Genomic DNA, 27,320 nt, shown 5'->3' with positions numbered 1-27,320 from the left:
GTTTTGCTACCACTGTTACCTCTTTGGTTTGCCCCTTTGCTTTAGTGGTTTTTTCCTCTTGAGAGTGAGCGCTCCGCCCTATCCTCCTAGGGGCCGGGTGTCTCACCTCCTGAGTGGGTGCTGCTCTGCTGTATTCGCCCCCTGTGCAGCCGGTCGGTGCCCCTCACTCCTTTTCTGTTTTGTGTGTGTTTTGTCTGGTGTTTTGGTGTTACTGCTCCGCTGGCCTGGTCCTCTTTAGTCAGCCGGCCAGTTCACCTCACCTACCCTTACCATTTGCTTTGCGTCAGAGGTGTGTTGAGTCCTTCGTGAGTCCTGTTTGGACCCCTCCCTGATTGCCTGGACTCATCGTTGACGCCGGCCCGATCTACACTTGGGGTAAGATCCATGAGTGATCACACTTGTCAATGTTTTATGGTGTTTCATGTAAGCATAGGGATTGTGTCTATTCCTAACTTGATCTTTGTTTCCTAGCCTGGACCACCCCCCCCGGAGACGCCTTTTCTACTATTCTGTTACCCCACGTATGAGGAGAGTGGTGGACACTCCTTGGGTAAATTCCCTCATACTTTTAGGATACAGCAGATAGGAGTGTGGTCTACCTTGTTAGCGCATTCCTGCTGCTGTGTCTTGGAGGTGTGGGGATTTGTCTTCGCTCCCGTGGAAGTTGGCCCTTCTCCTAACACACTTGTTCAGCTTCTGCGATGTTGGGAAAAGGACACCCTCTCTGCGCCTTGATTCAGTGTAGCAAACTAGCGACATCGCAGCCTCCTAGCGATTTCAAGGATGGGAAAATGAGAGCTGCTCACCCCGGGCCCGTGCGTCAGTGACCTCTGGTGACTCGTCGCTGGTACAGGTGATACGCATGCGCAGTTATTCTATAAAAAACAATCTCTGATTGAAGCTGCCCTGTGTGGATAATACTAATGATAAAATAATATGCTGGGGCCCTGTCCTGAGTAATAATCACGAATATAAAAAAAAAAATAAAAAAAAAAAAATGACATTTTCGCTGAGGAAGGAGTCTTTAACATGTCGGTCAGTGATTGAAATATATGTGTCGATGCTGAACAGTAACCATATTGGTGGTGGCATGTATCTTCATTTGTGTAAACATTACTTGATAGTACAAGCTCCCATGCCTCTGTAAATATCGCTACTAACATGCTTTTTGCAAAGAAAAGTTTTCCGTTACCACAATTAGTACATGGTTGACTTTCTGCCGCTTGTTTTATATATCCACTATACAGCGCTATGAAACCCACTTGTGTGGAGTCTGCGCATAAAAATAAGTTCTTGAAGCACTGTACTCGGAGTTGGCACATGAAGGACGCATCACTGTAGCATTAAGGAGCCCCGGGATCAGCCTCACATCCGCTTATGCAGCTGCTCTGCGTGCACCTGCTTCAGAGGAGTGCACTTGAGCTTCTCTTATAGAGAATATGGGAGCATTTTCTGATGCGCCTCAGAGTGAAATGCGTAGCTTTCACAAAAAAAGGCAGGTGCGGCTTCCATTCTCAGTCGCTTTGTAGAGTTTCCACAGAGAATCTGCCTGCAAATTGTTCGTTGGCTGCCCTAAACTCACTGCGAGCAGCAAGCCCTCCCATCACTGAAAACTATTCTCCATGACTATGGAAGTGCCTTCCCAGTGTGTTCTGGTAGCTTGAGTGTTTACCATTTATTGCAGTATTATCCTTGTACCTGTGTATGGTACCCTTTTGTAACTTGCACACGTCACTTTTCTCTTGTAACACACTGTTTGCTACCTCTCACATTTTGTTTGCATTTGAGTGATCACCGGGGCAGTTATGGTGCGCTCATGCAACCCGGGGTGCACTAGAGCAGCAATGTTTGTGCATCTCGGGAGAGGCAGGTGCATTTTAGGGAATCGCTTGTGCAGCCCTTGGAGGAGACTGGTGCAGGCAGTGGGGTTGCTGATGCGAATAGTGGAAAAGAAAGATTTGAAGATGTATTGATGTAGTGCTTTGGGGTCACTGGTGCAACGCTGGTTGCACCAGAGCAGCAGTGTGTGAGCGCGTGCAGCTCGGGAGAGGCAGCCATTGTCGGCTCGAGTGCAGAGGTGCAGCCCTTGGAGGAGACTGGCGCCTGTTGCTTATTAATACTGGTGCAGCTGTGGAGAGCTGGTGCACTCCGCGTGAACAGTGGTGCACAGATGGGGTGTAGTGCAGTTAAAGAACACTGGTGCAGCTGTTGGGGGTGCTGGGGCTCCTGCAGGGTGCGAAGGCTGGTGCACTAGTGCACAGATGGGGTGTCGTGCATATAAAGAACACTGGTGCAGCTGGTGGGGGTGCTGCCTGGGGCTCCTGCAGGGTGCGATGGCTGGTGCACTAGTGCACAGATGGGGTGTCGTGCAGTGGAAGAACACTGGTGCATAGCTGGGGGGTGCTGACTGGGGCTCCTTCAGGGTGCGATGGCTGGTGCAGTTGTCTATGGTGCTTTGTAACACTTTAATGGTGACACAGCTGCACGTGTGTTGTAGTGCTGGATAGATGTGTAGTGGGGTCTGATGCAGCTGCAATAGGTCTCACATTTGTGAGATTAACTATTGGCATTGTAAATGACAATGCCATTTATTTATCTGCTTTCAAAACCAACACATAAATACAAAATTTGTCATTTACAATGCCAATAGCTCAAACTTTTACAAAGGCGAAACCGTTGCATTGTAAATGCTCGTTTCAGCTTGCAGTGGCAGGCTAGGGGTCACGTTTTACATTGTCACTCGGAGGGTGGCAGGCTTGGCAGTCAAAGGGAGGCACTAGAGGATAGGAAAAGTGAAGGCAATGTTTGAGGTTGGTTGAAAGAACAGTGATTGAAAGGATGCGTGAAGATTTCTTCACTTTAAACATTCCCTCATTAAGAATATAAGTTTGTTTGTTGTTTGAGAGAAAAAACTGAGTCTGATGTTAAAATAGCCGACTCAAGTGCACAGAATTTCTGGCTGTCCATAAGCTTAATTGTTCAAAACAAAATCTATTTACTGAGATTTTTAAATGTTTTGTTTCAATTCACATATTACATTTTACATTAATATGACAGGAGTACGTATTCATAGAGTGCAATATACATTTGCTATTTAACAGAAAAATCCTTAGGGGTACAGCTGGCGCTTTCTAGGACCAGTCTTGGCACCTGGATACCCTCACGGGTGACAAGCAGCGCTCTACAAATCCACCTTACATTACATGACATTGGGCTGAAGGGCTGTTGGCAGTTTGAATCCCCTTCCAATGCTATACCATCTGTTGGCAAGAAAATCAGTAACTGAATCAACCAATATGTGATCACAATAAACAGGTCCAGAAGCTTCAAACCGCCCCTAATACCATCAAAGGAAGTCACTGAGTCGCTAAGCTAGCCTTTTTTTATAGAATGTCTTAGATTACACGTGAGGTCACTTGACACATCTAAGTGACATTTGTGGAAATCTTAATCCCCTGATAAGATTTGTCCTACAATAAGAATTCACATTACTGCACGAAAAATGTGTGTGATTGAAAGGCTGGTCTCTATCAGACCCAAATCTCAGTGTTCTATTTGTCTCTCTTTTGATCTGACATACAATGGCACGAGGGTTACTGCTACTGGGTCTATAGGAGTTTTTTTTTAAATTTTAGTCTCAACAGGTTCTCCGTTGTGCCTAAAAAAGGCTTCTCAACAACAGCTACTTTTCCTTCTTGCAGCTCTGTACTGTGCTTGCAGCACCTACTCCACTGTTCATAAATATTTTGATAGTCGACTAATGTCTTTGTCTATATCAGTCTCACACAGTAGCTGCCTTTTGAGCTGGGCATTGCTATGGCATTGTGTGCATTTTGAGACCAAAAAATATTAAAATTTTAGCCAATGTTTTGTTAATGACCAAGGAACAGCAGGTCCCCCAAGAATATCATTTTTACAATAAGCATTACAAAACAAACATTCACAAAGCCAAAAGGCTGGCAGGCAACATTGTATGGACTGGCTTTCTCAATGGTTGTTCTCTATTGTTTCTGTAGTCACCTCTTAACTGGCCTTCATCCATCATTTTAAGTCTGGGACAGAGATAGCCTTAGCAGTCTTGCCAGCCTCCTGTAATCAAGCAATATACAAGTAAATACCCTACCAAGGGCTATTTCTTTAAATTCCGTATTCTTTATTTCTAAATCATTTTTGTGTATTTAAACAATGTATTCCTCTCAAAGTGAATAAAAGTCAATAGCACCTTTTCCTTGCACCTAAAGAATAATTGTTTCCAGTGATATTCACTGAAATTACACTAGGTATACTTGTACAACTGCCTGAAATGAAGCATTCACACTATGCAATTGTGGTTATTTGTTTCTTGTAGATTTAAACTTTTATTGCTATCATTAGGGTGTCGGGTTTAGGCAGCTGCATGTTTTCTTTTTTTCTTCTTCTTTATGTTGCATATGCTTGTAAAAAAAAATAACAAAAAAAATAAAAACGCACCAGTTCATCAATGCAGGACCTATTGGCTTTGCCTATGCTTGTTTTATCATAGCTGCTAAGTGATACGTGTGATAGGTGACACCTTCAGCCAATGCCACTTCCCATAGCCTTCTCTTTGAGCCTGTAGAAGAAAAGGACAATGCTACTTACCAGTATGCATCTGTTCTTGGCATGTAGAGCTGCAGAGTAGTACACTTTGCATAGATCGCCATCTGGTGTTGGGCTCGGATGCTTGCACCTTGTTGTTGTCTTGGAAGAAGTCGTTTGTGGTCAGGAGATAGGTGACTCCTCCCTTGGACGATAGTGCGCTTGGCCATCGACTCCATCTTCAGATTGTTTTTCGCCATGAAGGGAAAGATGGAGTTTGCAAGAAATAGAATAGATGTCCATGTAAGTGTATCTAAGTAGGATAACAACTGAAACAAATACAGGTCCGGGGAGGCGGGTGGGCGTGTACTATTCTGCCGCTCTACATGCCAAGAACAGATGCAAACTGGTAAGTAGCATTTTCCGTTCGAGGCATATGAGCTGCAGATAGTACACTTTGCATACACTGTACAGCAGTATCTCCCCTAGCGGTGGTTACCTGTATTTGTTGCAGTAGTTTGAAAAAGTGGTTTAAGAACAGCTTGGCACACAGAAGCTTGTTGCTTGGCCTGCACGTCAACACAATAGTGTTTAGCAAAGGTGTGTGTAGTAGACCAAGTTGTTGCCTTACAAATGTCTTCTAGGGGAATGTTCCCTAAGAATGCCATGGAAGCCCCTAGTTTGCGTGTTGAATGTGCTCTAGGGGGAATGGTTAAAGTGTGTTTTGCTTTTTAGTAGAACATTTGCCTATCCACCTCGCAATTCCTGTTATGGAGATGGGGTTGGCTTTATGAGGTGGAGAAAAAGATACAAACAGTTGTTTTGTTTCCTAAAGGGTTTAGTTCTGTCTATGTAATAAAGTAAAGCTCTTTTGACATCGAGCGTGTGAAGAGCTCTTTCTGCTACGGAATCAGAGTTTTGGAAAAACACTGGTAACTCTATTTATTGATTGATTGAGATGGAAAGCAGAAATTACATTTTGAAGAAATTTTGGAATTGTTCTAAGAACCACTTTGTTTGGATGTATTTGTAAAAATGGTTCTTGTATCGTTAAAGCCTGGATCTCACTTACTCTCCTAAGAGATGTGATTGCGACAAGGAATGCTACCTTCCATGTAAGGAACTGTAATTCCTGCATTTATGTAAAGGCTCAAATGGGGGGACCCATGAGTCTAGTAAGAACAATGTTCAGGTTCCACATCGGAGATTGTGGCAGTCTGGGTGGAACTATCCTTTTAAGGCCTTCCATGAAGGCTTTGATAGCAGGTACTCGAAACAATGACAAATGTTGTCTGTTTTGTAAGTAGGCGGCAAGGGCAGCCAGATATAATGTAATTGATGAGTATGCAAGATTGCGTCTTTGTAGATGGAGCACATAGCAAATAATGTTTTGTATTGAAGCCTCTAATGGGTCCATTTTGTTGTTTTTGCAGTAAATAACTAATCTTTTCCATTTGGCTGCAAGCTCTAGTAGTGGGGCATCTGGCTTCTTTAATAATATTCTTACAGTCCGGTGGGACGTTCAGGTAACCAAACTCTAAGACTTCAGGAGCCAGATTGCTAGATTCAGTTGTGCTGGATCTGGGTGCCTTAGTTCTCCATGGTTCTGCGTCAGCAGCTTTGGGGAGAGCCGTAATTTTTGATGAGGGACTAGTGATAGTTCAAGTAGTGTTGTGAATCATGGTTGCCGTGCCCATGTGGGAGCAACTAGGATTATTTTGAGAGACTTTTGTTTGAGATTGCGTACTACTAATGGAATGAGTGGGAGTGGCGGAAAAGCATACACAAATCTGCCTGACCAGCTCATCCATATCGCATTGCCCTTCAAAAGCGGGTGTGGGAACCTTGCGGCGAAGGTTGGGCATTTTGCGTTTTTTGTGTGTGGCGAACAGATCTATGCCTGGTTGGCCCCACATTTGGCAGAAAGGTTGAGGAACTTGTAGATGAAGTTCTTATTCGTGTATTTGTTGAGTCTGTCGACTTAACAGATCCACTATCTGATTTCTTACTCCTGGGAGATGTTCCGCCAGAAGATATATGTTTTGTGGAATGGCCCATTTCCATATGCTTAGTGCTAGGCGAGAGAGCGGCAGAGAATGTGTTCCGTCTTGCTTCTGTATGTAATACATTGCTGTCATACTGTCCGTCCGGACTAAGACAGTCTTGTTGAGAAGATGTACCTGGAATGCCTTTAAGGCTAGAAATATTGCTAGTAGTTCTAGGTGATATGTGGAGCAGTTTTTGTTGGGTGATCTACCTGCCCTGAGTTATATGGTTTAGGAGATGGGCTCCCCAGCCGGTGAGTGATGCGTCTGTTAGCACTATCTGTGGAACCGGCTCTAGGAACTCCAGCCCTTTGGACAGGTTTTGTGTGTTCCACCACTGCAGAGAACGATGTGTGCGGCTGTCCACCAACACTAGATCTGTAAGTTGTCCTTGAGCGTGGTTCCACTGATGTGCCAAACATTCTTGTAAAGGGCGCATCTGAAGTTTTGCGTGAGGTACGATGAAAATGCAAGAGGCCACGATTCCTATGAGCTACATAAACACTTGTGCTGGGAGAGAGTATTGGGGCTGAAACCTGTTGATGAGGGTTTGCATGCTGGCTATCCTGGCTGGATCCCTGTCCTTGGTGGTTGTTTAAGCTGTCTCCTTATAATAAACCTGTTACTACCATCTTCCTGTTTCATCGTGATTTGCAACACTAGAGCTTTGCATGAGTCTATTGTGGCTCCTAGATACTGATGTATGTGGGAGGGTTGAAGGTGTGACTTGGTGTAGTTCAGTGTGAACCCCAAGTTGTGTAACAGTTGAATTGTTTGATAAGTGTGGTGAACACACTGGTTGTATGAGTTGGCTTTTATGAGCCAATCGTCCAGGTATAGAAATACATGAATTTGTTGTCTTCTCAAGTGTGCTGCTACTACTGCAAGGTGCTTTGTGAACACCCTGGGTGCTGTGGTCACCCCAAATGAAAGGACCTTGAAACTGATTGTGCTGGTCATCCACTGTGAACCTGAGGTATTTTATGTGAGCAGGGTGTATGGGAATGTGGAAGTAGGCGTCCTTGAGATCTAGTGTGGCAAGGAAGTCACCTTGTTGAAGCAGGGGAAGAACCTGCTGAAGAGTGATCATATGAAAATTATCTGATTGTATGTATAAATTGAGAGGTCTGAGGTGCAATACTGGCCTTAGGGTCTCGTCTTCTTTTGGGATTAGGACGTACAGGGAGTGAACCTGTTCACTGATGTTGTATGGGAACTGGTTCTTTTGCATGTTTTTGTAGCAGTGAAAGAACTTCTTGTTTGAGGAGTGTTAGATGTTCCTCGGACATTGAGCGATGTTTGGGTGGTATGTTGGGTGGAGTAGCAGTAAGTTCCAGGCAGTAACCATACTGGATAATTTGTCCACCTGTCTGTAGTGATGGAATTTCAGACAGGTAGGAACTGTGACAGTCTCCCCCCGACCGGAGTGGAATTGTCTGGAGGGAGTGGAGGGAAGTCACTGCCTATTACTGGAGGAGGTGCGAGTGTTGTTATTACCTCTGCCTCTTCCCTTGTTGCTGTTTCCCCTGTGTCCACCTCTGAAATATCACCTATTGGGGGGATGTTTGTGTGGTGTTTTTGCATGAAGCAGTGTCTGTATTGATATTTTTGGATGCTCCCCTATAGAAGGAGCGTTGAAAGGAACCACATGGGGATGGAGACTGCAATGCTCCCATGGATTTAGCAGTCTCTGTGTCCTTTTTCATTTTCTCAAGAGCGGTGTCTACAGCCGGCCAAAAAAGATGTTGCTGATTTTACGGCTGATTGAGGATAGTTGTTTGTACCTCCTGCTTGAAGCCAGAGATGCGCAACTAGGCATGTCTTCTGAGTAACACGCTAGTAGTAATGGCCCTAGAGGCGGTATCTGCTGCATCAAGGGAGCATTTGATTGATGCATTAGTTATTAACTTCCCCTCCTGAATTAAATCAGCCTTGGTCTTATATTGAACAGGTAAATGTTGCAATAGGGTTTCTAGTTGGTCATAGTGAACCCTATCATACCTAGCAAGTATTGCTTGGGTGTTGGCTATTCACCAGTTATTAGCAGCTTGGGCAGCTATTCGTTTGCCAGAAGCATCTAATAATTTAGACTCCTTGTCTGGAGGTGGCAAGCCACCGGAGGTTTGAGAGTTGGCACGTTTTCTAGCGTTAGTTACCACTAGGGAATCTAAAGGGAGCTGACCTTTGATGTAGGCGGGATCACTGGGAGCGGGCTTATATTTTTTGTCAATCCTGGAATTTAGGATTCTAGTCCTAACAGGGTGCTTGAATATGTCAGGGGCATGTTTAATGGCACCTTTTAACATTGGCAGTGTTTGTACAGTCTTTAGTGACTGTTCAAATGTATCTTGTAGAAAATCCTCCTCTGCAGGTTCTGAATGCATTGGAACACCATGGTATTGAGATGCCCTATTTACAAGCTGGTTAAAACCAATATTGGTCATCTGGAGGAGACAGCTTTGTTGGATATGCATGAGGATTAGGGAGTTCTGGAGGATCTACTGGGTCATCATAATCGTCCCAATCATCCTGTGGTACGTCTGTGTCATTATCAGGGTCATCAAAAGGGTCAGTGTTGTGTCCCCCCTCCCCTAAATCATCATCACCAGGTGGAAGTGGCGAGTTTAGTGGAAGTATAGGAGAGTGTAGAGGAGAGACAGGCTTAGAAGGAAGAACAGGAGAAGAGGGTTGCAAAGGTGAAGTAGCACAGTCCTTCTTCTTTACAGGCACTTCAGGAATGCCTGGGGTGTCCAATTTCCTTTTGTTGTGTGGAACAGTAGACATGTCCTGTTTTAGGGTCTATGTGGAGTATTTTTATGTTTTGGATCGATAGGATCCGGTTGAAAAAGTTCTTCCTCTTCTGTAGGTACTTTCGGCACCGATTTTTCCGGGTCCGATCGAGGTTTGGATTTCTGCTCCAGAGCCTTGGAGGGTGTTTTCGGGTCCTTTGGCTTCGATGTGGAGGCGGAAATCTTTTTCAGTTCCGAATGTTCCTGTTTCGGATCCGATGCCTTTTCCTTCTGCACGGGGGTTGTCGGTGCCGAGGTCTTTTTGGGAGTAGGTTGCACTCCGTGCTTCAGTGCCGAAGGCACCTGTGGGACAGTGAAATGCGGTTTGCTCGGTCCCGAGCTACCAGAAGGCTTGTCTTTTGTCTTCAGAGCCGAGCCCGAGGGTAGGCTCTGAAGCTTGTTTTTGGTTGTGACTGGGGCCAGCAGGCGAAGTTTTGACCAGGGCCTTCTTTTTTGGTGGTGGGATTGGGGCTGGGCAGTTGTACTCACTTGTTGACCTGGAGTGATGGGGTGGTCTGAGTCATCTGCTTCGGACACAATGTGCAGATCCTCAGAGTCCTCTTCCGGAACATCGGGCCTTCATCGAAATGTCCACCGGTGCCGGAGATGCTCGTTGCGTCATGATGTGTCGTCGGGCCCGGCGATCACGAATGGTCTTTTTAGATATAAAGGAGGCGCAGGCCTGGCAATTCTTCTCACCGTGCTCAGGTGAGAGACACAGGTTACAGACCTTGTGGTGGTCACAGTGTGGGAATTTTTCTCCACACTGGTGGCATTTTTTAAATGGTGTCCTTTCCATGATCCGTAGGCCCGAACGATGTTGATAGGCCCAGCGGCCTGCGTCGCAGACCGCGTCGAAGATCACGCGATCTAAAACAATACTGTTGAGTCTAAGATGGTTTTGCGCGTCGAAAAGGTTTGGAGAAGATGTGCCGAACCGGAGCTCAGAAGTTACATTCAAATCCGATGGTAGAAAAAAAACTAGATGTAGTCGATGCCCACGCGCACTATCGTCCAAGGGAGGAGTCACCTATCTCGTGACCACAAAAGACTTCTTCCAAGACAACAACAAGGTGCAAGCATCCGAGCCCAACACCAGATGGCAATCTATGCAAAGTGTACTATGTGCAGCTCATATGCCTCGAATTTCCCATAGTGCCTCCCATTTCCCATAGTGCAGTTTTCTGTTAGGTTCTAATGAAAACCCAAGACTTCCCAGAAATGTTACACAAGACATTTAGAAGCTACGTTCGTGTTTCTGTCATTCACGCGCTTGCTTGCTCTTCACCCCTTCTTCCTAAATAAGTAACATTAAGTCACAGTGCCAGTCGCTTTGCATCAGTCCCGCGAGGCAGATTTCAAGACTGACTCAATCCTTCCCTCAGAGTTTATGAGGGAAGAAGACCTATGGGCACCAGAACTCAGTCTCTGTGCTCCAGAAGCAGGAGTGTTTTTCCCCTTCTCATCTGCTCCTTGCAGTGTACACAAACTGAGATTGTATTTGCAGTTTTATATCCCACAAACTTGGCCCAAAGGCACTGGAGCGCTTTACATGTCACTGGTTACGTTACACAAGATCAGATTTTAGTTAAACACTGGGAGATGAAGTGATTTTTACAGAATCACAGGATCTTGAGCCGACGCCAGAACTTGAACCTGGTTTCCAACAGTAGCGGCTGGCAGTGGAGGAGCGGGTGAAAGGTGGGGTAGCAGGGGGGCATAAAAAAACACCATTTACTTCTTCCGCCGACCGTCTCGCCTGAGTCCGGGAACCAGGAAGCACCCAAACTCCCCATTGCCAATCACAAACCTGCAATGTAGCGTTGTGAATGGCTCCCCTAAGGCTCAGATGGGGACTGAGGCCCTGGGCATGTTCCTCACCAGTGCTGTGTAATGCAACCTAGTGAGGAACATGCTAAGTGGGCATGACTGTTTGGCCGGTCCCAGACTAGTGTGTACAAAACACTCCTCCCACTGTGCCTCCAGCCCCGCCTCACCCTAATACAGCCTGAACCTACAAAAAATAAAATGATTATAACTGTGTTATCACCTGTGTTTTTTCAATGCCAAGTTGACCTCCGGGACAGAGCCCTGAGCGGGAGCGCCGGTGCTTCAGGATCAACTGTGTCGAGAATCCCACCCTGGCCTGTTCCCATCGATGCCGTCCTGGGTCCTGAAACCCTGCTTACCTCTGCGGTGCATCAAATTGCGCCCTGGTGTAACGGCAGACCCCCTCCTTGGTCGGCTGAACATTGGGCCCTCTCCTCGGTGGAGCCTCTTCCGGCTGCTTCCCGGGGCAACGACGGGGGCGGAGGCTGAACTGCCCGGACCCTGTTGTGAGTGGATTGGGCGGCTCTCAGGGCCGGAGTTCCGACTCCGTGAAGGCCCGTGAGAGGAGATGCCTAAGCAAATGGCTCACACTAGTTGCGGCGGAGTTTCGAGTTGAACATTTGACCATGTTGGAACCATGGCAGCGGCTCCAAAATGGCCGACGCTCCCGATCGCAGCATATGGAGGTTCATCTGCTTTCTACGCCGAGCGGCCGATTCCTGTGGATGGAGACCGTTGTGCCCCTCAGCTCAAGGTACCCTCAGGTCGTAGCTGTATCAGCAGTGTATTCGCCCTTCACAGTGATAGCTCGCGTGATACCGCCTGTACCTGCCTGACTTTGCATTGGTGGCCTCAGTGTCCCACGATGCCCGTCCTCACAAAACTCACCGCAATTGTTTGTTACCCTGAGCGACGGCTCCCCTTAAGGATGGCCCCTCAAAGATGCTCAGGCCATTTTCCATTCCAGGTACCCATTTATTTCCTAACTTAATAGCCCAATATGATCTGTGGTGCGATCAATCCCTCAAGCGCTGCCTGACCCTAAAATGGCGACCGCACTAGCAGCGCTCGCACAATACCAGTTCTCTTTTAATTGTGCACACATCTAGGTGAGGTAACGCTGTGCCTCTCTTGTGCCAAATTCATAACTCATTGCTTGCCAGCAGCCCATTTGTTGTTTGGGTTCTATATTGATCGCAACTGACCTCATCATCACTGACTCTCTTCTCCCTACAAATAAGATGGCGCTCGCATAGTGGAAGCCTGACATTGCACATCATTTGTGATTTTACACACAGCAGCAACGCACTTCATACCAGATAATGCAAAAGTCTGCCAAACATCTCTCCACCACTTTGATGCATCCCTCTAGAGTACAGGAACTATTGGTGACTCCAGCCACGGATCTGGGAGTGAAGTGCACAGACCCTGACGATCGGTGGGCAGCTTTACCCTGAGGAGAGCGAAGAGTCATCTCAGCTATTCAGGCACTGGACTACTGCATGCTGTCTGCTGTCAAGACTATGATTACAGCAGCGGTGAGGCCTAAGTACGAGGTGGGGGGCAGTACCTACCTATGTGAATCCTGTCTACACTGGGGGTTGTTGATTTTCCGGAACCCTTCAGGTATTTTCTTATTTCTTATGATTCATTAGTTTTACTAGTTAACAGGTTGACTTAAAAATGTCCACCAAAAAGACGCCCAATGCCTTAATCCACTATTTCTGACTTGCATGACCTTAAGATGGCGACTATCCACGGACTCCTCATTTCACATTCACTTCTGCCAAGAGGGCTGATGGCAGGAACGAGGGGTTGCCCCACAACTCTGCATACTTTAGAACTGTCCCCTCCATTCTAAAACTGTTTCACCATCCAATGCACCATTATCCCTACAGTTACCACCATGGTGTGTGCCCTTTACCATAGCACTCCTTTCTCCCCTTGTTGGGGAGGGATCCAGCATTTATTCCCTGGAGTCTCAGAGATCCACTTGAGAGAGTCCACAGCGTAAAGGGGGGCACACACAGCGGAATTGTGGGAATTACACCATTTCCACTGGGATCACAGCACTTTGGAGGTTGGACACTGTTTTTTCTTGTCTCCCGGTTGCATTTCCTTCACCCCCCACCTCTTTCCCTCTTTGTCTACCTCCCCTGCTCCTATCCTCTCTCCCCTTGCCTGCTTTTTCCATTACGTAAATATTTTTAACACATGTAACTACGCTCCAGCAACTTGTAAATGGTAACTATGCTCTGAAACAATGCTCGTCCTCATGTAAAGTGCTCTGATACCTCCGGGTCTAGCCAGTGCTATATAAAACTTTTTCAAACAACTTTTTATTTTTCTTGCTCAAAGAGCAGTGAGGCGAAACTCCTCCGCATTAGCGGAGGAGCCCCTCCTGGTTTTCCAGTCGATATTTGTGGGTGTAGCACCACATCCTCTGTGATATTACTACTCACCTGTATGATAAATCACACAGTAACTTTCCCTGGAGTTAGAGACAATAAGTTACATTACACACAGCTCCTTTCCCTGGTTACAGCGCTCTCTCACCTCCACTGCAGACAATCTCTTCACTCTCGTCCTGTCACCTGCCGGATCCGCAGCGCCCCCGGATTCCTCCCTCCCTTGTTGAGTCCTGGATAGAAAAAGGGCCGCAGGGTGACTGGGAAGGAGGCCCCGGAGAAGGTGAAGAGCAGAGACCGATCATCCACATTGTACACTGAGAGCCTGCCCGCCCCATAGTCCAGGAAGAGACCCACAGCCCTGGGGGGTACACGGGGGGTCAGGAGGGTGGGAGGGGAGGTGAGAGCTCTGTATTCTCCATCTCTGAGCCACACTGTCCAATATCCATTCTCAGGTGTTAGTGTGATCTTCCCCTTCCTGCTCACAGCCTCGTCACACACCCCCAGGGTCCAGTCCGTCTTGTCCCCCACCTCCACCTCCCAGTAATGCCTCTCGGAGCTCAGCCTCTCCCTCCCCAGGACATTGAAGACAGGATTGTATCTCTGGGGCGTGTCAGGCAGATCCTGCTCTTCGTCTCCCAGCCTCACGCTCCTTCCGTCCTCGGACAGGAGGAGGCTCCGATGAGCAGTGTCCGGATCCAGGGTCACCGCAGCTGCAAAACAGAGAAGCAGAGGTTAGATTTCATCAACCAATCACAGTAGTAATGTCTCTCTGTGGCTCTGCACTGCCGGGGTTTTTAATAATCGGTTCTGGGTGTCTGGTTCTAGATTCTAACATTGCGGGGAAAACTTTGGATCAGAATGTGAAATGCAAGTAATGTCAGTAAACATGTTCCGACTATTATCAACGTTAGACATCTGTGTAAGAATGTCGTCATTCCTATGGAGTGCTTTTTATGCCAGAAAGAATGATGCATCTATTCATAACCCCTGTTTTTTTTTACTTGTAATATTAATTAATCGTTATTAGATTAGGTGAGCGGAAACAGGATTGTATGGCGGACCCAGATCGGAGGTATTTACCCTTCTGTATTTATAGCTATGATTATATGTTTAGAATTTTAAGTGGGCAAAGGCCAATGTAACTTATAGATGATTTTTAGACTTGGTATGGAAGGAATTGTTTTTAAGATTGATGTATGATTTGTTAGGAATTGGTATTTTGTATTATATATATGAAGTGCTGAGTGTGGAGGTTTGTGCATTGAAGAAGTGTGAAGAGGTTTGAGAGCTTTGTATTTATTCTACATTTTTATATAGTGCTAACAAGCCCTAAAATTGTACCCGAGTGGTTGACATATTAACAGTTACTACTGCATTCAAGCAGTTTACTAAAAAACAGTTACTGGGATATACAAAGAACAGAAACAAATTACACAATTACATCAGTTTAAACAGACGTTGCACATTAACAGTCACTGAATTATCTAGATATGCGGTGTCTGTTAAAAAGAAGCCCAAACATTAAAGAAGACAAGACTGCATAAAGTGGAAGGCTGTGCAGAGCGAGGAGGATGTGCACTGAAGGAAGTGTGCAGAGGTGTCAGGACTTTGCAGAGTGTTGAGGGCTGGGTAGAGAGGAAGGTTCTGTGCACTGAAGGAAGTGTGCAGAGGTGTCAAGACTTTGCAGAATGTTGAGGGCTGTGTAGAGTCGAAGGTTCTGTGCACTGAAGGAAGTGTGCTGAGGTGTCAGGACTTTGCAGAGTGTTGAGGGCTGTGTAGAGTGGAAGGTTCTGTGCACTGAAGGAAGTGTGCTGAGGTGTCAGGACTTTGCAGAGTGTTGAGGGCTGTGTAGAGTGGAAGGTTCTGTGCACTGAAGGAAGTGTGCAGAGGTGTCAGGACTTTGCAGAATGTTGAGGGCTGTGTAGAGTGGAAGGTTCTGTGCACTGAAGGAAGTGTGCAGAGGTGTCCGGACCTTGCAGAGTGTTGAGGGCTGTGTAGAGTGGAAGGTTCTGTGCACTGAAGGAAGTGTACAGAGGTGTCCGGACCTTGCAGAGTGTTGAGGGCTGGGTAGAGAGGAAGGTTCTGTGCACTGAAGGAAGTGTGCAGAGGTGTCAAGACTTTGCAGAATGTTGAGGGCTGTGTAGAGTGGAAGGTTCTGTGCACTGAATGAAGTGTGCAGAGGTGTCAGGACTTTGCAGAGTGTTGAGGGCTGTGTAGAGTGGAAGGTTATGTGCACTGAAGGAAGTGTGCAGAGGTGTCCGGACCTTGCAGAGTGTTGAGGGCTGTGTAGAGTGGAAGGTTCTGTGCACTGAAGGAAGTGTGCTGAGGTGTCAGGACTTTGCAGAGTGTTGAGGGCTGTGTAGAGTGGAAGGTTCTGTTCACTGAAGGAAGTGTGCAGAGGTGTCAGGACTTTGCAGAATGTTGAGGGCTGTGTAGAGTGGAAGGTTCTGTGCACTGAAGGAAGTGTGCAGAGGTGTCCGGACCTTGCAGAGTGTTGAGGGCTGTGTAGAGTGGAAGGTTCTGTGCACTGAAGGAAGTGTGCAGAGGTGTCCGGGCCTTGCAGAGTGTTGAGGGCTGTGTAGAGTGGAAGGTTCTGTGCACTGAAGGAAGTGTGCAGAGGTGTCCGGACCTTGCAGAGTGTTGAGGGCTGTGTAGAGTGGAAGGTTCTGTGCACTGAAGGAAGTGTGCAGAGGTGTCCGGGCATTGCAGAGTGTTGAGGGCTGTGTAGAGTGGAAGGTTCTGTGCACTGAAGGAAGTGTGCAGAGGTGTCCGGACCTTGCAGAGTGTTAAGGGCTGTGTAGAGTGGAAGGTTCTGTGCACTGAAGGAAGTGTGCAGAGGTGTCCGGACTTTGCAGAGTGTTGAGGGCTGGGTAGAGAGGAAGGAGTTGTGCACTGAAGGAGAAGTGTTCAGAGGTTTGATTATTGGATTACTGTGCAGAGTACGGAGGGCTGTGTAGAGAGGAGGTTCGTGTTCTGAAGGAAATGTGCACAGGTTTTAGGACTGGGCAGAGTGTAGGTTTTACAGAGAATGCAGGAAGGTGCAGTGAGGATGTGTTCAGAGTGGTGGATTGCCGAGAGTGCAGATGGCAGAGCTGCACAGAGAGTGGAGGTGTGTGTGAGTGGAGGATGCCTGTGAGAGACTGAGGGCTGCACTAGTACTGGTGAGTGGCAAGAGTATGATACGCAACATAAGTCCTACTCTTTGGACCACAATCGTCCTTTTGGAGTCTATCAGCCTGGCCAGCTATCATGGGCCCTACCCCACCCCCCTCCAGTGGAAAAGGCTCGCAGCTTGGGAGTGATCATGGACAATAAACTCGTCTCTACACATCATGTAAATAAACTTACTTCATCCACGTTTAACACCCTTAGAATAATTATAAAAGTTATGCCTTTTATACCTGCTAATTTGCAAAAGACATTAGTTACCTCCTTAATACTGTCTAAAATAGACTATTGCAACAGTCTGCTTCTAGCTACCCACAAGTACAATACAAATAAACTTCAGGTCCTGCAAAACGCTGTAGCTAGACTTTTGTTGAAAATTCCTACATTATGCTCAGTGCCCAAAGAATTTAAAAATCGGCATTTCTATTAAACAAAGAATCACTATTTAGGTGTTATGTCTAGCCTACTAGGCATGTCATGATCTTGATTCTGATTTTTTGAACCAGAGTTTCAAACAGTATCTCCCTACTAGAAATCTTTGCTCAGAAAATGCTAAATTATTATCACTGCCAAGATTTGAACAAGTGCGATGAGGTAGAAAGAGGATTGTGCTTGAAGCATCCAAAGCATGGCACATATTTCCTCTCTGCATAAATACAGCATCTAGTTTTCTTTCTTTCAGGAAAGCTGCGAAGACCTGATTATTCAGGTATTGGTACATTTTTGCAGACCTTTGACACTTGCAGCCGGAACTGAATAGCTCTTAGATGCCTCTGGGAGGTAATGCACTTTAAAAAATATCCAGCTTATAATAACATAGCATAGCACACAGCACTGCACAGGGCTAGGAGATGGTGCAAATAGAGCAAAGCTGCGCTGAAGGCGGTGTCTGGTGAAGTGCAGGACTGAGTATATGCCCTGGAGTAACAGGACATAAAAAAGCATAAAGTTTATATGATTTGCATGTATTTTTGTGTAGTTCTGTCCGTGGGTCAAAATAATCAGAGTGGAGGTACAGACTAAGGCTGTGAAGGGGTGTGCAGAAAGTGTAGAAAGAATAGGATGGTTACATGTGATTGGAGTGGAGTTCTCAACTAGGTGGAGGCCGGTCCAGTGTTGAACGTTGTGCAGTGTAATGGGTGGCTGCGCAGAGTGTGGGTGTCTGTCTACCGAACGGGAGGTTAAGGGCTGTGGAGAGTGTGGCTGTTCAGTGATTGGGGGTTGTTTTCTTCATGGCTAGAGGCTGACCAAGAGCCGGGGGGCCTGGAACAATTTTCAATGTGGAGGTGTCAGCCACTATCGTCACCCCAATAGAGGCACAGGGTATGTGAAAAATCGAACTGGTGCCTACAAAGGGAGCGTAGAAAATGGCACCACTACATGGCAGAGAGCTTCCATGCTGCAGGATCCAGTGGAGTATTCAGATAGTATTTCCTGATGCATATATGTCACTAAATGTGGCGTGGTAGAGTAATGCGATAAACCAATGTCATCAGATTCCTTAGAAATTACACTTTTGTGCAATTAAATCACCCAAAGCAACCAGTGGACTAGAAACTCAGTTGTGACTCAGGAGAAGCAAGTTCCTGATCACTTTCAGTGGTTTTGACTGGTTTAAAGCCAAGGCTGGAGATCCTGGTGTCTGACATGAACAGGCCCTGTGGTATGAGGCCGGCCACCTACAAGCGTACGAATGATTGTGACTTACGAAGTTATCTGCATAATTCTGTAGCTCGAGTTGTAATATTTCTCATTCCCCACTAAAAGACCCCTCTTTATTAGGAACCAAACCCCCCCATAAATGGGGAAAACATAAGTATGACCTCACAAAATCATCCAATAATTGACGATTTCTAACAAAGCACCTGGTGCATTACTTCTTGGTTCCTCCAAAACATCCTTATTTCAAACAGAAATACTTTCTGCCCATTGTGTTCTTTCAGAACTAGTTTAATTCAGAAATACTGAACCAGAGCATGAATAGTGGGTCAGGTCAGGAGAACCAGTGGCCTCAAAACTCACCATCCAATCCCCTCCCACCCCCAATAAGGCTGACAAAGTGATCATTTAAAGCAGGGCCCCATGTTTCCAGTTCTTCCCTTTTGTGGAACCTAATTGTTGGGTGCTTTAGTCACGCGGTTTCACTAAAAACAAATGAACATACAATGCCATACCTAGTTTGTAAAGGTAAATCCAGGACTCCAAACAGGGCGCCCTACTGACATGGGACTTGGAGGGAGATCTGACAACCCCAACACTGCAAACCATGGACAGAGCTGTTTCCAAGCCCGGCCTGTGCTGAACAGCACCACTGCTCAATGACCGTCAATGCACAGGAGCCCGGGCTGGGAGCAGGGGCAGGGCTGACGCAGAGCCTGGTGTATGCTGACCAGCACCACTGCTCAATGACCGTCAATGCACAGGAGCCCGGGCTGGGAGCAGGGGCAGGGCTGACGCAGAGCCTGGTGTATGCTGACCAGCACCACTGCTCAATGACCGTCAATGCACAGGAGCCAGGGCTGGGAGCAGGGGCAGAGCCGATGCCGACCCTGGTGTATGCTGAACAGCACCCCTGCTCAATGACCGTCAATGCACAGAAGCCAGGGCTGGGAGCAGGGGCAGAGCGGATGCCGACCCTGGTGTATGCTGAACAGCACCACTGCTCAATGACCGTCAATGCACATGAGCCAGGGCTGGGAGCAGGGGAAGAGCGGATGCCGACCCTGGTGTATGCTGAACAGCACCCCTGCTCAATGACCGTCAATGCACAGAAGCCAGGGCTGGGAGCAGGGGCAGAGCGGATGCCGACCCTGGTGTATGCTGAACAGCACCACTGCTCAATGACCGTCAATGCACAGGAGCCCGGGCTGGGAGCAGGGGCAGAGCCGATGCCGACCCTGGTGTATGCTGAACAGCACCCCTGCTCAATGACCGTCAATGCACAGAAGCCAGGGCTGGGAGCAGGGGCAGAGCGGATGCCGACCCTGGTGTATGCTGAACAGCACCACTGCTCAATGACCGTCAATGCACATGAGCCAGGGCTGGGAGCAGGGGAAGAGCCGATGCCGACCCTGGTGTATGCTGAACAGCACCCCTGCTCAATGACCGTCAATGCACAGGAGCCCGGGCTGGGAGCAGGGGCAGAGCCGATGCCGACCCTGGTGTATGCTGAACAGCACCCCTGCTCAATGACCGTCAATGCACAGAAGCCAGGGCTGGGAGCAGGGGCAGAGCGGATGCCGACCCTGGTGTATGCTGAACAGCACCACTGCTCAATGACCGTCAATGCACATGAGCCAGGGCTGGGAGCAGGGGCAGAGCCGATGCCGACCCTGGTGTATGCTGAACAGCACCCCTGCTCAATGACCGTCAATGCACAGAAGCCAGGGCTGGGAGCAGGGGCAGAGCGGATGCCGACCCTGGTGTATGCTGAACAGCACCACTGCTCAATGACCGTCAATGCACATGAGCCAGGGCTGGGAGCAGGGGCAGAGCGGATGCCGACCCTGGTGTATGCTGAACAGCACCCCTGCTCAATGACCGTCAATGCACAGAAGCCAGGGCTGGGAGCAGGGGCAGAGCGGATGCCGACCCTGGTGTATGCTGAACAGCACCCCTGCTCAATGACCGTCAATGCACATGAGCCAGGGCTGGGAGCAGGGGAAGAGCCGATGCCGACCCTGGTGTATGCTGAACAGCACCCCTGCTCAATGACAGTCAATGCACATGAGCCAGGGCTGGGAGCAGGGGAAGAGCCGATGCCGACCCTGGTGTATGCTGAACAGCACCCCTGCTCAATGACGTCAATGCACAGGAGCCCGGGCTGAGAGCAGGGGCAGAGCTGATGCCGAGCCCGGCCTGTGCTGAACAGCACCACTGCTCAATGACTGTCAATGCACAGGAGCCCGGGCTGGGAGCAGGGGCAGAGCTGATGCCGAGCCCGGCCTGTGCTGAACAGCACCACTGCTTCCTGACCGTCAATGCACAGGAGCCAGGGCTGGGAGCAGGGGCAGAGCGGATGCCGACCCTGGTGTATGCTGAACAGCACCACTGCTCAATGACCGTCAATGCACATGAGCCAGGGCTGGGAGCAGGGGAAGAGCCGATGCCGACCCTGGTGTATGCTGAACAGCACCACTGCTCAATGACCGTCAATGCACATGAGCCAGGGCTGGGAGCAGGGGAAGAGCCGATGCCGACCCTGGTGTATGCTGAACAGCACCCCTGCTCAATGACCGTCAATGCACATGAGCCAGGGCTGGGAGCAGGGGAAGAGCCGATGCCGACCCTGGTGTATGCTGAACAGCACCCCTGCTCAATGACGTCAATGCACAGGAGCCCGGGCTGAGAGCAGGGGCAGAGCTGATGCCGAGCCCGGCCTGTGCTGAACAGCACCACTGCTCAATGACTGTCAATGCACAGGAGCCCGGGCTGGGAGCAGGGGCAGAGCTGATGCCGAGCCCGGCCTGTGCTGAACAGCACCACTGCTTCCTGACCGTCAATGCACAGGAGCCAGGGCTGGGAGCAGGGGCAGAGCCGATGCCGACCCTGGTGTATGCTGAACAGCACCACTGCTTCATGACCGTCAATGCACAGGAGCCCGGGCTGGGAGCAGGGGAAGAGCCGATGCCGACCCTGGTGTATGCTGAACAGCACCCCTGCTCAATGACCGTCAATGCACATGAGCCAGGGCTGAGAGCAGGGGAAGAGCCGATGCCGACCCTGGTGTATGCTGAACAGCACCCTGCTCAATGACCGTCAATGCACAGGAGCCAGGGCTGGGAGCAGGGGCAGAGCTGATGCCGAGCCCGGCCTGTGCTGAACAGCACCACTGCTCAATGACTATCAATGCACAGGAGCCCGGGCTGGGAGCAGGGGCAGGGCTGACGCAGAGCCTGGTGTATGCTAACCAGCACCACTACTCAATGACCGTCAATGCGCAGGAGCCCGGGCTGGGAGCAGGGGCAGGGCTGACGCAGAGCCTTGTGTATGCTGACCAGCACCACTGCTCAATGACCGTCAATGCACAGGAGCCCGGGCTGGGAGCAGGGGCAGAGCGGATGCCGAGCCCTGCCTGTGCTTAACAGCACCACTGCTCAATGACGGTCAATGCACAGGAGCCAGGGCTGGGAGCAGGGGCAGGGCTGGGAGCAGGGGCAGAGCTGATGCCGAGCCCGGCCTGTGCTGAACAGCACCACTGCTCAATGACTATCAATGCACAGGAGCCCGGGCTGGGAGCAGGGGCAGAGCTGACGCAGAGCCTGGTGTATGCTGACCAGCACCACTGCTCAATGACCGTCAATGCACAGGAGCCAGGGCTGGGAGCAGGGGAAGAGCCGATGCCGAGCCCGGTCTATGCTGAACAGCACCACTGCTTCATGACCATCAATGCACAGGAGCCTGGGCTGGGAGCAGGGGCAGAGCCGATGCCCAGCCCGGCCTATGCTGAACAGCACCACTGCTCAATGACTATAAATGGGGGGGAACTCCTGTTTGCTGCTTAATTTTGGAGAAACTCTTGCCTTGCCATCAGGACATAGTGCAGCTTCGCCCTTTAAACCATCTGTGAGACACCGGAGCTGCCCCCGCCTGCCTCCCGCCGCCTCTCTAGTGCTTGTCATCTGCCTAGTGTGGCCGCCGAGCGGAGTGCGGGCTGGGACCACATTTCTCATCACCCCATGCGCTCCGCGCTTCAACAAACCGCGCCAGGAGGCACATAAAAAGAGCGTAAGCCCCTGGCGAGTGGGGAACTCCTGTTTGCTGCTTAATTTTGGAGAAACTCTTGCCTTGCCTTGCCTTCAGGACATAGTGCAGCTTCGCCCTTTAAACCATCTGTGAGACACCGGAGCTGCTCGCCTGCCTCCCGCCGCCTCTCTAGTGCTTGTCATCTGCCTAGTGTGGCCGCCGAGCGGAGTGCAGGCTGGGACCACATTTCCCATCACCCCATGCGCTCCGCGCTTCAACAAACCGCGCCAGGAGGCGCAAACAAAGAGCGCAAGCCCCGCCTCGCGGGACACCGGGCAAAGCCCGGGCCAAGGGCGGGCCCGTCAAAGCCCGGGTAAGACTGGACTGGGCCACCTTTCTAACATTTCGACTTATATCTATTGACTGCGACTTCATTTTTGCTTGTTTGCACTACCGCATTGCTTTCTGGAGCAAAAACTGTTTGTTCGCTCTTTTAATAACTGGTCTACTGTGTATTGTGAAATATGTCAACTAGAGGTAGCAGGAGCAAAACGATAAAAAGTTTGGCTCAGATTATTGGCCCGATCGACCAATTCATTATCAGGGCTAATGAAGCAATAGACCAGGGTATAATACTCCTGGACCGACGAGTATCGCAAGACCTAGCTCAAGCAAAACGGTCCTCGTTAGGTCCCTTGGCGCTAGCGCAAACTCCTATTCATCAGCGGGAGAAGGTTGCTGTACTGGAAACACGCGTAGACATCCATGGTATGCCCAACTTGGTGGATTTGTCGGCGTCCATATCGCTGCTGGACTCGTAATTGAGTCGGGCTCTTGAAACAACGCCCGACATCTTTGCTAGCCCAGTTCGGGTGGATCCTATACAGGTTCAACCAAGGGGGATAAGGGAAGGTGCAATCCCGAAGCGGAGGAGACCAAGTAAAAAAACAAGTAAAAAACACATAAAAATGCAGCTAAGACACTGTCTCACACTCATGGGGTGGGAAGAATTACATCAGATTTAAGGGAGCAGAGTAACCCTCCGAATGAACGGAACATTGAAAATGATACAACTAATCCCCTCTTAAGTATTGTGGACCCCAATGCTACTGATAACAACACCGAGGCTGATAACACGGGTGGTGACACGGGTGGCGGATGCAAAGTATGTGAGGTCAACAATCAATTATTGGCCAGGATAGAAGAAATAATTAAGATCCAACTACAGCCAATCCAAGTGAGCCTCACCACTATCGAGAAACAACTAGCAGCAATGACCCTAACCGTGAAGAACCCGAACAACCAGAAGGGTTTAGGGTTGGCTATTGCAGGGGGCACAAAAAATAAGACTGCTAATACCACGTCAGGGCAATGTACCAAAAGTATTCCTGTCGGACTTACAGCTTCAAAAGTAAAGCCTCCTCAAGACTCGACTAAAAAGGTTCCTGAATCACAAAAAAATCCAGCCCCAATAAACAACCCTACCAAAGATCTTCCAAAAAAATGCTGTCTTAAGTAACCATCCTTCGAGACATAACCACATGGGAGAACGGGCTAAGGGAGGGGGTAGCCAGCCCACAAACCCTCCAATAAATCTTCCGCCCGAAGCGAGTCCATTCGTAGTTATTATGATGGGGGTTCCTGAGCTAAGTTATAACACCGAGGAACCCAGTTGGTCCCTAAAAAATAAGGTTCACCATTGGCTGAATATCAATAGACCACTGCCACAAAATTGTGTCAGCAGGATTATCACAGTGCGTAGGGTTCCCTGGAGTGGCCACGAACTGAAAAGAACCTCGGGTGACTGTACTATAGTCAATTTCGAGGATCCCCGTGTGGTGGATCATATCTGCTCATGGGGCTCCTTGGAAAAAAAGGATGGAATAAGTACCAAACGCCTATCTTTCTTCTACCCACCAGTAGCCCGCTACATCGAAGGACCGGATTGGTCCTGGAATCAAGCGGGTAACTGGGATAAGGGTTGGAACCAAGTAGGCAATAGGTATGGGAAAAGTGAACGGGCAGACTGGTCAGGCAATGACAGGAGAGATTTAGTGTTATGGGAAGGTTGGTGTGGTATACCAACTTCTAATAGATACAACTGTTTAGAGATGGTTGATTGACCATCATTATATTCTGAGCAGGTTTGTGCAGGTCCAAGGAATCACGATGACAAAGCTGCTCAAACATCTGAAAGCTCTATAAACGACCGATCTCCTGAGACAACTTTTATACCAAATGACACACCAATTCTATCCAATAAGTCTTTTATTAAACTAAACACATTAGCTGCACAAGAAGAAGAGCTAGTAGCATTAGAGAATACTCACAGAATTTTTAGTATTGAAAAAGATAGCCTATACATAGGCATGGGCAATCAGGTGAGTAGAACCATCTCCACCTGCTGGGGCCTAATTCACACCTTACGAAGGATCAGGAAATACGTCTCCTTGCAGTCCAGAAAGCAAATAGCTGTCGCACTCATTGGCTCACGTCTGGACTACTGTAATGCGCTATATGCGGGGCTTAATAGGAGCCTCCTGCAGCGCTTACAGGTAGTTCAGAACGCCACAGCCAGATTTGCTCTGGATGCTCCTAGACGCTCTTCGGCCACGCTGGCCAGGAAAGCGTTGCATTGGCTACCGGTAGAACATCGAGTTCGGTTTAAGGTTTTATGCATGACCTACAGAGCCATTGCAAAAAATAGTGACACAGGAGTTGGGTCCATCATTTCCCACTATATTCCTGGAAGGAACTTGCGTTCTTCCGGGAAATTGCTCCTGACAGTCCCCCGGATTCGAAGAGCCAAGTGGGGTGGCAGGGCCTTCTCCACCCTTGCCCCCAAATGGTGGAATGATCTTCCTCTGGATCTCAGATCCCTACCTTCCCTTCAGAAATTTCGAAGGGCTCTCAAAACTCGCCTCTTCCTGCAAGCCTATGTGTAAGGATGTATGTTTCAAATTTTGATGTGTTTGTTAGGCGCCTTGATACCTGCGGGTTATTGTTTTTGCACATTATAAATTTTTATCAAATCAAATCATACAGTTTGGGATCCCCCTCCAAAGCAGTAAATAAAGCAATAACAAGAGACCCCACCAAGAGAGTGACACAAGATAACTTGCAGACTCAACACATGCCTTCTTTTTCCAAAACACCTGACTCGCAATTAAGGATAATGTTTTGGAATATAGCGGGTCTAGCCCCAAAACACACTGATAATAGTTTTTTGAATCTGGTAAATTTGAGCAATATAATCTGCTTTCAAGAAACGTGGCTTAACGATCCGATCCACCTATTGGGCTATAAGACATATTTTTCTGCAGCAAAAAGATCGACCGCTGACAGAAGTAAGGGTGGTCTAATCACATATGTCTCAAATATCCTGACCTGCGAGGAAATTACCCCTCTAAAGCTAGAGCAAAACTAACAACTAATAATTCTACGAAGAAATAGACAAGCTGTTTATATTCTCGTAAACTTTTATAATAACTTGAACTCAGGCGAAGTAACATTGTTGATAAATGAGATTTCTCTCTTGCTGCAGGATCTACGAATAAAGTATATAAACGATTCCCCTACACTAGTTTGGGGTGGTGATTTTAATTTACATCTATGCAAAAAGAGTAACACCCTTAATTGTGGGATCTTTGACGATGAGGAAAATGGTTTAACACATTTTACACATACGGTAGAGGGCAATAAAATGAATGAGATAATGGTTGAAACAGATATGGGGTTTGCTAATGAGCTAAAGACCCCCCCAGTTAAATTTTTTCCAACATTTAATGGAAGGGGTCTGAAAAGCCTAATAGTCTATGTTGTAGTTTCGTCTAGTAAGGCTTTATACATCGATAACTTTGAAACTGTCAACAATGTGCTCAGTGATCATTTCCCCATAAGTGTTGCCTTACAGGAAGTCCAAAGTAGAGAAGAAATTTCTCAGTTAAACCTGTTAGATCAGCAGGAGCTAACATTAGACCGGTTAAATGGATTTACGTTAAAATGGGGGAAACTTGACCAGGAATCTGTAACTACTAAAATAGTTAGACAAAGCAAGCAAGCCATAGAAAAGTGCCTCGACCCTTTGGCCACCCCGAAACAAGTTTTGGCTAGCTACAATGGGATTGTCAAAAATATAAAGAAAGAACTAACCCGAAACTGTAAACAAAATAAGAAAGTTAAAAAGGGTTGGTTTAGTTCAACATGTACAAAAGCGTACACGAAGCAAAAAAAGACCCTAGCCAGAGAAAAAAGAGATAGGGAGGAGGTCAAAAGATTAAGAAAGGCTTATGCATTAGCCTTAAAAATTAGAAAAAAGGAGGTACAAGATAATCTATGGAGTCAACTCCTGAAAAGTAGTACACTAAAGGATAGTGCAGCCTTCTGGCAAATAGCGAGGTCCCCTTTTTTACACGAGAAAGTAGACTCACCATCTTTAGATGTTGCAATTGATGCTAAAGAATGGGTGAAGTATTTTGCCCAAGTATTTAGCCAAGAGAAAGGGCATGGAATAGACCCCTCAGAACCTTTGATCCAAGTCCAATACCCACTAGGCCTCCAGTTTTTGCATAAAGAAGTAGTAAACGCAATAAAAACCTCTAAATCCGGAAAGGCTCCTGGACCGGACGGGGTCCCAGTGGACCTCTTCAAATATAATTCAGACTTATGGTCCCCGATACTTACCAATGTGTTAAATGCTGCTAAAGAGGTTGGCTTAATCGAATCTTGGTCAACCTCAACACTGGTTCCTATTTTTAAAAAAGGAGATAGAAATAGCCCATCTTGTTACCGACCCATTTCCCTCCTGGATTCACTCGGGAAGATGGCTGGACGCA

At 48.0% G+C, this 27,320-nt stretch overlaps 1 protein-coding gene across 1 annotated transcript in view; it reads right to left on the bottom strand.

Moving 5' to 3' along the window:
- Nucleotides 1–27,320, bottom strand: part of LOC144753943 (E3 ubiquitin-protein ligase TRIM39-like) — a 244,063-nt gene that overhangs the window by 76,984 nt on the left and 139,759 nt on the right. The window contains exon 7 of the mRNA XM_078641470.1: nucleotides 13,778–14,342. Within this exon, the coding sequence (XP_078497596.1) occupies nucleotides 13,798–14,342 (545 nt within the window). The 3' untranslated portion in view covers nucleotides 13,778–13,797. The remainder of the gene's footprint in view (nucleotides 1–13,777; nucleotides 14,343–27,320) is intronic.

Source organism: Lissotriton helveticus, chromosome 5_1, assembly GCF_964261635.1.
Source record: "Lissotriton helveticus chromosome 5_1, aLisHel1.1, whole genome shotgun sequence".
NCBI lineage: Eukaryota > Metazoa > Chordata > Amphibia > Caudata > Salamandridae > Lissotriton > Lissotriton helveticus.
This window is presented reverse-complemented; position numbering and strand designations above follow the sequence as displayed.